Raw genomic sequence first — 10,917 nt, forward strand, 5'->3', positions numbered from 1 at the left:
CAGGTCCGAGATACTGTTGTGGAGAAGTTTAAAGCCGGATTTGGATACAAAAAGATTTCCCCAAGTTTTAAACATCGCAAGGAGCACTGTGCGAGCGATAACACTGAAATGGAATGAGTATCAAACCACTGCAAATCTCCAAAGACCCGGCCGTCCGTCTAAACTTTCAGCTCAAACAAGGAGAAGACTGATCAGAGATGCAGCCAAGAGGCCCATGATCACTCTGGATGTACTGCAGAGATCTACAGCTGAGGTGGGAGAGTCTGTCAAAAGCACAACAATCAGTCATATACTGCACAAATCTGGACTTTATGGAAGAGTGGCAAGAAGAAAGCCACTTCTTAAAGATATCCATAAAAAGTGTAACAAGCCACCTGGGAGACACACCAAACGTGGAAAAAGGTGCTCTGGTCAGATGAAACCAAAATCGAACCTTATGTTTGGTGTAAAAGCAACACAGCTCATCACCCTGAACACACCATTCCCACTGTCAAACATGGTGGTGGCAGCATCATGGTTTGGGTCTGCTTTTCTTCAGCAGGGACAGGGAAGATGGTTAAAATTGATGGGAAGATGGATGGAGCCAAATACAGGACCATTCTGGAAGAAAACCTGATGGAGTCTGCAAAAGACCTGAGACTGGGATAGAGATTTGTCTTCCAACAAGACCATAAACCAAAACAAAGCAAAATCTACAATGGAAAGGTTCACAAATAAACATATCCAGGTGATAGAATGGCCAAGTAAAAGTCCAGACCTGAATCCAATAAAAAAATCTGTGGAAAGAACTGAAAACTGCAATTTACAAATGCTCTCCATCCAACCTCATTGAGCTGGAGCTGTTTTGCAAGGAGGAATGGGCAAAAATTTCAGTCTCTCAATGTGCAAAACTGAGAGACATGCCCCAAGCAATTTACAGCTGTAATCGCAGCAAAAGGTGGCGCTAAAAAGTATTAACTTAAGGGGGCTGAATAATTTTGCACACCCAATTTTTCAGTTTTTTATCTGTTAAAAAAGTTTGAAATATCCAATACATTTCGTTCCACTTCATGATTGTGTCCCACTTGTTGTTAATTCTTCACAAAAAAATACAGTTTTATAGGTTCATGTTTGAAGCCTAAAATGTGGCAAAAGTTTGAAAAGTTCAAGGGGGCCGAATACTTTCGCAAGGCACTGAATATACAAACCTAAATTTATTCTGAAGCCAGTTTTCAATTTCTGCATGGTCATTGACAAAACATGTCTGTTGACACCATCACCCACTGCTGCATCTCCTTGGGGGAAAATAAAATTTAAGATGAAAAAGACAACTGACCAGATTATGTCAATGGCTATTGTGCTAACATTTTCTGAGACTTTACACAATAAATACAGGGGAGTTAAGGGACATGGACTCAAATCAATTCAGTGAATAACTACCAAAATGGAAAAATTTACAGGCTTTATTAATACCTCTCAGCCTGCACTTGAATGGAGCTGCCCAGTTCACATTATTCTTCTTATAGAAGGAAATCAATGCACTTGTCCTGTTCTTCTTCTGCATCAAACATGTCGAGTGATAGAGAGAGGCGTGGACTTTCAGAGTAACGGTTCAGCAAATCTTCTCTAAACAACTGGCATGCTTTTTGCGGGTCGACTTCAGTGGCCCAGGTTGAAGCTGTAATTTAACACAAAAAAGTTGTTGATGCAAAGGGCCTTATAAATTATATACTAATATCCACTTATTTCCAAAGCAAGAATAACTTTGCTTTAGCAGTGACATTTTGAAATCCATACAGGTTAATGTAATGTCACGGGGAAGTACTTGAAAACAATATTCCTTTTTTTTTTAATCACTTGACAAAAGTTATTTTGACAACATTATTTTCAACAATGCAACACTATAGCAGAAATTGTGCATAAATTACCTGCTGACGATTGTGGAACTGAGGTCCCTGGCAATTCTTCTCCCCTTGAAGGTCCTGGAAATTCTTCTCCCCTTGAGGGTCCGGGCAATTCTTCTCCCCTTGAGGGACTGGCTGCTATGCTGGGTTGAGCACAGTTCATTCTTAGAACAGACCAAATAAATTATAAAAAAAAACAATGCTTGGAAAAGTGGGAAACAGCCAAATCATGAGTGGTGATTACTTTATCTAGTTGGTCAGTGGTGCCAAATGTTTATATTAAAATTAAGACATGGAGTTAATTTACAAAACTAGGTTAACTAAATGTGCTACGGAATTAATATGAATAAAACATTTGGTAAACCAGTAGCTCCAGAAACACTTCAACATGCAAAGTTTGCACCCCCCCCCCCCCTTGTGCAGAAAGGTGTTCCTCTGATCATTCTTAACGTAATACTCTAATGAAATGACACGCTTTACACATGTCCTTCCTCAGAACATGTCATTACATTCTGATAATGTCTGACTATCAGTTACCTGAATCTATCAAACATAATCTTCCTACCTGTCACCACATGTGCTTGCATGATATGGGAGAACATCAGCTGAGTACGATGCAAGACAGATTGGGCAGACCTGCAAAAAAAGTCAATACTTTTCATTCATGAAATTATTATAAAAATAGTGTCATGTTTTCTGCATCTTACAGACATGTTATATCATGGCTCAACATAAAGGACTGCCCGGTGGCAGAGACATTCGGGCCAGTAAACAGTATTGTCACTTGCAAGATCCGGCCAGTGCTTTGCTCTTAGTCACTAAAATATATTTTCAGCCTGTGGCCGTTTTTCTGTATGTATTCAATATGTAATGTTACCATCGAGGCAAACTTTAAACGCTGCAAACGTTAACTTCTCAGCAATGTCTTAAGGTTTCTCCTACCCTATTGGTTGTGGACACTTGCATGTTATGTCAGCTGGTAGAGCAAGGAGACATTAAGACAGAAGTACCCTATAATTATGAGGCTAAACAAAATTGTAATTTTTTAACATCTTGGAAGCAGACATTTACTGGGGTAAAAAAAATTATGCAATGTTTTCCAGTTTGCCGTAAGTTTTTAGGTAAAGCAGACAAAGCAACTATTGTAATCAAAACATCGAAGCTCATGAGAAAAGCTGCATGGTGCATAATCCTTTATCTGGTATTATTTTGTTTTATGGTGTTACTTAGCTGTATTTTTTAAGTTATGAAGGTTTAAATCAAACAAACCAACTGCAGATGAATTGAAATTAATTGGAATGCACAACCAAAAAACGAGATTTCTGAACAATTAAAAAAATGGTGGTTATCTCGTTTTGCAACGAAACTCTTCATACATTTATTTTCGACTTTTGAATAATTTTTTTAAATATGTTACACTGAAATCTTTTTTTTTGTGGGGCCAGTAAAAGTTTGGCAGGGCAAGGGAAAACATGTACCACTGGCACAACCGGGCCAGTATAAAAAAATCTTTCCGTTGAGCCCTGTATATTGATCAAATTGTTGTACATGTGTCTCAGAGTAAAAAAAATAAAATTCAGTTTGAGATATGCCCATTTTTATAATTATATATATTATATATATAATCTGCAAGCATTACATATATGTGTACTAAAACTTCTGCTTGCTTACATTGTGTGATGATTAAAACTAATAATGCTTTCTTACTAAAATTCCAAAGCAACAGAAAAGACTAAATCTATTACCGTCAAGGATTCATCCATGCCTGTGGTAGATGGGACTGGCTGCTCAACAACTGAACAATCTTCATCAAGAGATGTTCCAGATTCACTCTCCTAAATAAATAAAATACATTTATAAAAATATATAATAAACAAATACTTAATACTTTGAAACAGACATTTGAACAAACTAAAAAGGAGAAATGAGAGACTTGTAATACAGCTTACAGTCAATGTGCCATTGCATCCCTCCACATGCAACGGCAACAGCTGCAAAGGCATTTGACTGCCACATGTAATGCATTTGGACTGTGGCATCTTGGCGAACTCTACTGAATCATAGGAAAGTGGTTCAGTAGAAAGCTTCTCCTGTAGTGGAACTACAAATACAATGTTTTTCCCATTGTTGGATGCTGATTTAAGAAGCCTTGTGGAGTAACCCTCAGCGTCAGTTGGAATTATTGACAGCTTGCGACGTCCGCTACCACCTATTTTAAAAAGTAGTAAGAGTCCTTTAAAACCTTGCAGTCTCAGAATCATTATTATTAAAATATATATTTTGTCAGGCAAAAGAATTCTAGTACTGTCCTCTATAACATGAATAGTGGTGTGAATGGTAATTCATCACCGGACATCAGATGACATGTCTGAGGTTTTGAATTGGAAAAACATTAGCTATATTGTTAGTAATTGGAGATTTGAAAAAAAGTCTACCTGTAGACTTGAAAAACATCCAACCTCCTTGTAAGGTCTTAAGTTTAGGATATTCCTCTTCAAGTAGAGCTACAATCTAAAAAAAAAAAAAAAAGATTCACTATTCTGCAAATGATTAACATTTTTAATCATTACCCATTCTACAATATTATATACAATATGATTACCTCATCGTGTTTCAAGTGGTCTGGTATACTCAAAATCCTCTTCCCAAGGCCAGCATGGGCAAGTTCTAGCTCTTCTGAGCCCTTTGGTGTGAACTGACTGGGTTCCGAAAGGACATAAATGTGAAAGTCTGTCCTTTTTACAATGCAAGCGGCAGGTGTCGAGAATCGTCTTTTTCCTCTTGGCTGATCATTATTAAACATACTCGGGAACTGCCTGATGTGGGAAAGACAACAAGCTTTGCAGGGAAACCAGATTTTTTTATTTTTTCCCTCTTTTTTAATAATTTAAACAATGTCTCAATAAGAGTATAAAATACACTAAAACTATTCATAACTGTTCCCGACACCAACATTAAAGAGTAACTAAACCCGAAACCAATTTTTAGTTAATGATCTGTAAGAATGATGCTTTATTAGTGCTGTTCATTGATTTTAGTAAGTTTTTTGACATTTGGATATAAAGTGTTTCAATACTATAATATATGGTGTAAAAACGTCTTGAGTGCTGCCCTCTTCAGGTTGAACGGTGGCTCCTGCAGTTGAATTTTCCTATTGGATGTTGGGTCCAAAAAGTAACTCGTGACGTAAGCAGGTTCAAGCTCACCACGCCCTTTGTTACGATCTCACCACACACTTGGTACGAGCTTAGTTCATCCCCTCTATCTCCGTTGGGATCTGCCCACTTTTCTTGCATTTTTCAAATATTAAAGGAACAGTATGTTGGATTGTGGCCAAAACTGGTATTGCAATAACAAAACTTGTGGCTAAAACTGGTACTGCAATAACCCAACTAGTGGCCAATACACAAAATGACAACATAAACATCAGTTGAGGGCTGCAACTCCACTTTTTAAATGACAAAATCCTGGCCAGACCACTGTTGTCAGTGATATAAGTATTTGAAATGAAAATTATTTCTAAATGTCTAGTGACATATCAAGGCCATTTTATTATTAATTGATATAAATTTCTTACATACTGTTCCTTTAACAGTGGGCGGAGTCAGGCTCTGACCAGGGGTTTAGTTACGCTTTAAATGTGTCAGAAGAATATTACTCACATCAGTAAAGTAAACATGTCTCACTTAATAGACAATACATGATGCTTTATTCATGTACCAAAAACTTTAGTGGACTGAATAATCTTTCCTTAAGCACCAAATGTCCATTTTTATGTGAATTTCTGCTTTAGCCACATTCTTTACCCAAACATTCATGTCAATTAAGCATGCCCCAAACCCAAAAAAGACAATAAGTTAAATGTATCACCTTCTCATAGCCTGTCTCACCCTAGAATCGCTACCCGGCAGAGGAGCAGCACTGCCTCCAGCCCTGACTACTGTACTCTCTCTCGTTGCGCTTGGGGCCGAAGACAGCTCCCGGGCCAATAACTGCACAAAAGCCCGAGCTGCTACCTCAGCTTGGGGCGACAGACCCTGTCAAACAATCACTTAATTTACAAGAATTTAAACTTCAAGAAAAGATAACAGCCTGACCCTATTAGTAGGTATTAGGCATGGGCCGGTATAAGATTCTGGCGGTATGATCACCTTTAGCAAAAATACCACGGTTTCACGGTGTTGCGGTATTGCCATTGTGACACTAAAATTTGTTATTTTCAAATGCCAGGTACAATAAAGCCTTTAAATTATAATATGCTTTCAAAACATATATAATATTTTCGTAATATATATTAAATGTAAACATCAAATCAATCACATGACTTCATGATTTAATGAATTTTGTATAAACACAGCTTATACCTTGGAGACGGTATCACAGAACATTTTAGTGGTTTTGAAACCTTGACTGTTTTAAACCTCGGTATACCTTGAAACCGGTAATCGGCCCATGCCTAGTAGGTATGTGACTAAAATTTTAAACATGGTTAAATGCTTAAACCAGTTTTTTTCAGATAGAGAGAGCTTGAAAATCCTATAAAATGACACCAATACCATATTAATGGGTTCAAGAATAACAAAATACTGGCCATTTGAAACTCCAAAGACAGCACTTTATTTTGTCCCTGGTTTTGCATTAAAATTGAACAAAAGGTGTGACCGAATCATAAAAATGTGTGGTTTTTTTGCTATAACTTTTTTTAATTTTTGAGATATTGACCCAAATCTTTCTGGATAAGCTGTTTTGCATATTCTACTTCTACTATATTATCTGCAATGATAATAACTCCATCTAACAAAACTACTTTTATAGACCATTTCATAAGATGTAAACAACACTGGTCCAGAAGCACTTCCTGTTTCGGTTTTTTACACTAGATAAACGTTGGGATAAAATACAACCAACAGAACATATAGAACTGAATCAAAAAGTTAAACAAACATCTTAAAGATAATGATATGACACAGTCAATGACAGTAACAAATTGAAACAGGAAGTGTTTCTGGACCAGTACTGTTTACATGAAATGGTCTACAGCTTTACTATTTGACACGAAATAAATTTCGCACGCATTCTACAGACATCTACTACAAACTTATTTTGGCTGCGTCACATTCTTTGTTCCATTCAAGCAGATTTTGCGGGTGGTAAAACTCCGTGGTCGTCGATCAAATTAATTGAAATTCCGTTCACTTGTAGTTTAGCAATTAAACTAAATGTCTAACGTTACTACAATTTCAATAATGTTTTTACTCGCCTTTTACGAGCAACACACTTTCGCGAGCTGACACGGCCAGTAGTTAAACAAGACAGAATGTGACTGAAAACGAGAGGGTAACTTATCTATGGTTTTTCCGGTGGTGTTATCAATAAAAAACAGAAATCCCGCAATCAAAAAACAACATAAGCATTTTTCCGCAGATATATCGAGCGGAACCAAAAAGCCAGCAGCGACAGCGGAGATAGTCACATAACCTACTATTAGCATGCAGACGCGCTAGCCTGGCTCGCTAGCTTATGTTGATAGTTGCACAATTAGACAGGTTAACATGAACAACAACATCTCATAACAAGGAGATAACTAGCTAAACACTTTAAGTTATACTTACCGCTACCCTGTCGTTTCCAGAAGCCATGTTGAGGTCTCACTATTGACTGAAAGACAACAATCCACCACGCTAGCTAGCTCGCGCCCGCACCACATGCATATCCCGCGCGCTGGGTGAACGCGTTCATGTGATTGGCTGATACGTAAGCAATCCCCCACGTGGGGTGCGTTCTTGTGATTGGCTAAAACATTGGAGATATCTCATTGGTTGCAGATCATTCCCTGTTTAAAAAAAGTCATTTGTGTGTCAAGGCAAGTCAGGGGCGTCTCAAAATTCACACACAAATGCAGTGAAGTTCACAGAACGCAATCAGTTTGCAAATCAAGATATATTTGTGTGTGCATCAGAAATACATGTATGAATCTTATCCTTTGCCTTTTTAAATCTTTAGTGCATTTGTAAATGGTTTTTATTTGTGTGTGTATTTATGAATTTTGTGTGCATTTCTGAATTTTGTATGCATTTGTGAATATTCTGTGCTTTTTAAATTTTGTGTGTGCATTTGTAAATTTGTGAGCATTTGTGTATCCTTGTGTGTGCATGTATGAATCCTGTGTGTGCATGTATGAATCCTGTGTGTGCATGTATGAATAGTGTATGTGCATTTATCTTTATTGAGACTCTTTTAGCTCCATATTTCTGTGGACAATTTGTGCTGACAGCTGTTCATAACTCTCTTACAGGTCTGCATCCCTCTCAACAGTACAAAACTATGAAGTGGAAAAACATATTCACACTTTTTGGACATAAAGTTATATGGTAACATGAGCCACATGAAGTTTACAGCTCTGTTGTTTATCAGTTTCTTATACAAGTTAAGTGTTTGAATAGGGTGTGTTCCCAAATAAACTGAGAATGTCCCACTGACCTTCATTACTATTTTGATTATATTGTTAACTTCTTAATAAACCTCAAACAAACATGTATACATTTGTCCTCACATTCTTTACTGTAGTTCCCTCCTGCCTCATTATGCAGCTCATTATGCAGCTCATTATGCGAGCCTTTGTTTGCTAGCTGTCAATCAATCCTTCTGGCATATGGCCACTCTAAACAAAAAGTGTCTTACAATTTCTAAATCAATATATTGGTTTATGTGAATCAGTAGGCAGGATGATTTTCACATAATTTTAAAGAAAAAACTCTAGACTACTAGATTCTGTTTAGGAAAAACATGTACATACGTGTAGCTCATATAATATTTTAGCCCAGTTTGTGCTGAACACAGTGGTATAAGACACTTGCCATTATTATGTTTTAAAGCAACTGAAAAAAGACCAAATGTAAGAGCATGTCAGAACCTCTGACAGTGTCCCAAAATGGTCAGACCCCAGAGGGTTAAGCTCTGCTATTTGCATTACTGCACATTTTCCCCAATCAGAAACTATGCAAAGTTTCTTTTTCTTCTGTTTATCCATCTTGCCCCTTTAAGTGCTGGGTGAGCCCCATTCGACCGCAGGTGGGACCTACCGGTTTTGTGCTGTGAGCATCCCAGCTAAAGCTCCCGCAGACGCTGCGAGGGTCCTCCCTGTCAAACACCTTAATTTGATGCCCAGTTTTGCTCTTAAAAAATGTACGCCTCTTTGTTTATGCACTCCTGTTTCGACTCTAAATGGGACCTACCTGTCCGATGCCATGGGCATTCCAGGTCCGTTTCCAGATTTTTCTTTGTTAGGCATCTCATTTATTCAACAGTTAAGTCATTCAGGCTACCTAAGTGGCATTATTTTTTTATAAAATAATTTTGGCAAACCTTCATCAGCTATAAAAAACTCACCCCTCATCAAAACCATATTTAGAAATAAGCCCACTCTCCCAAACTCCAGGCAGCCCGTTACAATTGACTTAATATCTAGGTGCCTTTCGGCTCTGCCACCACTCCATCCATACTGTCCGCACGCTGGACGCAGTGTTTATTTTGTGTTTTTGCTTTTTGTTTTGTTTTTTTGCTCTTCAGGATTTGCAGTCATCTAAAATTTCAGTCCAATCATCTACCCTACAATTTCTGATTAAAAAGTTCTAAAACCTTGATACAATCTTGTTTTTCTTCAAGCAAACTAAGACTTTCCAATTTAAGGGACACTTTGTCTATTTTCAATTTACCGAACCCATCCAATCATATAATTCGCTACTAAATTACCTGCAGTACAGACGATCCTGGTCAAAACTTGTTTCGATCCTCTTTCCATCGACAACCAAATTCAATTGGCTACGAGATTTTGTTTCCAAAAAAAAAAAAAAAAAAAAAAACATTTAAAGTCCGTTATAATTCAGTCTGATATCCCAGCAATTAAATTTTCTTGCAGCGTATTCAATCCGCATCAGTGCCGCAACCACTGGCGCTCCAAAAGGCCTCCCTAATCAACAAACTTATGCCCTCAGTCACTGGTTGTCAGAATCGTTCAAATCCTACATTACATTCAACCACTTGGATATCAGAAAAGCTCATGTACCCCTAGTTTGTTTTGTTTGCTTCACCTGCACATTCATTAAAATAAATATGATATGTATATTTATCTGTGTGCGTTTATATTTGTGAGACTATACTGTATGTACAGTATTCGTATACATTTTTTCCCAGCATTTTTTCACACACGGTTGCACTCTACCATGCACGTTGCTGTATGGGCTCCCCGTTTGTAGGCAGTGCGGAATTTTCTTCCATTTTAAGTTTCGCCCCTTCGAATCGCTGGTGGAGCCCCATCACTCATTTTCTTACCTTTATATTTTTATTCGACTGCAACAGGACCTACCCGTCCAATGCTGTGAGCATCTTCGCAAAAGCTCACTTTGGATGCTGCGAGGGTCCTCCTGGTCTGACACCAAATTATTTGCTCTTTTAAACCCTATTCTAGAGCCTTCCTGTTTGACTGCAGGCAGGACCTACCCATCCGATGCCGCAAGCGTCTCCGTTAAAGCTCCCTTCGGATGCTGCGAGGGTCCTCCCGGTCGGACACCAAACTTTTTGCTTTTTAAACCTTATACTCTAGCATTTCCGTTTTACTACAGGCGGGACCTACCCATCCGATACAGCGAGCATCTTCGCTCAAGCTCCCATCGGATGCTGCGAGGGTCCTCCCGGTTGGACGCTTAATTTTGATTATTTAAATTTTTTTATCGTCGAGCATTCCATTCAAATGTTATTTGTCTTACTTATTAAATTTCTCACCGTCCTCACCAGCATTTCCCCACTGCACGTGGAGACATCTTGTTCGATTCGCTGCCTACATCTTAACAAAAGCTCTCGTTGGACACTGCAGCGGCCTCCCAGTGAATTTGCCTTAACTCGTTTAATACCGCACATCGTTCTAGTTTGCAAATGCGCTCCCCGTTTGACTGCTGGCGGGGCTTTCCCGTCCGATGCTGCGAGCGTCTCAGACAATGCCCCCGTCGGATGCCGCGAGAGCCCTCCCAGTCAAACC

The 10,917-nt window shown here is 38.4% G+C and overlaps 1 protein-coding gene across 1 annotated transcript; it reads right to left on the reverse strand.

Annotated features, from left to right (window-relative positions):
* Nucleotides 1–1,499: 1,499 nt before the first annotated feature.
* Nucleotides 1,500–7,522, reverse strand: LOC135718075 (uncharacterized). The gene is made up of 9 exons (XM_065240366.1): nucleotides 7,496–7,522; nucleotides 5,754–5,920; nucleotides 4,486–4,699; nucleotides 4,319–4,394; nucleotides 3,833–4,092; nucleotides 3,629–3,718; nucleotides 2,449–2,519; nucleotides 1,908–2,047; nucleotides 1,500–1,657 (listed from the first exon to the last, which is right to left on the reverse strand). The coding sequence occupies exons 1-9, from the start codon at nucleotides 7,520–7,522 to the stop codon at nucleotides 1,500–1,502; spliced, it is 1,203 nt and encodes a 400-aa protein (XP_065096438.1).
* Between the last annotated feature and the right edge of the window lie 3,395 nt (nucleotides 7,523–10,917).

Source organism: Paramisgurnus dabryanus, chromosome 11, assembly GCF_030506205.2.
Source record: "Paramisgurnus dabryanus chromosome 11, PD_genome_1.1, whole genome shotgun sequence".
Taxonomy (NCBI): Eukaryota; Metazoa; Chordata; class Actinopteri; order Cypriniformes; family Cobitidae; genus Paramisgurnus; species Paramisgurnus dabryanus.

Excerpts from the sequence above, each read along its gene's own strand:
- LOC135718075 (XM_065240366.1), bottom strand. The coding sequence starts at position 7,522 with ATGGCTTCTGGAAACGACAGGGTAGCG. Across the intron at positions 5,921-7,495 it reads CTGGAAACGACAGGGTAGCG|GGTCTGTCGCCCCAAGCTGA; the intron begins GTAAGTATAACT and ends ATTGTTTGACAG. Across the intron at positions 4,093-4,318 it reads GATGTTTTTCAAGTCTACAG|GTGGTAGCGGACGTCGCAAG; the intron begins GTAGACTTTTTT and ends TTTTTAAAATAG.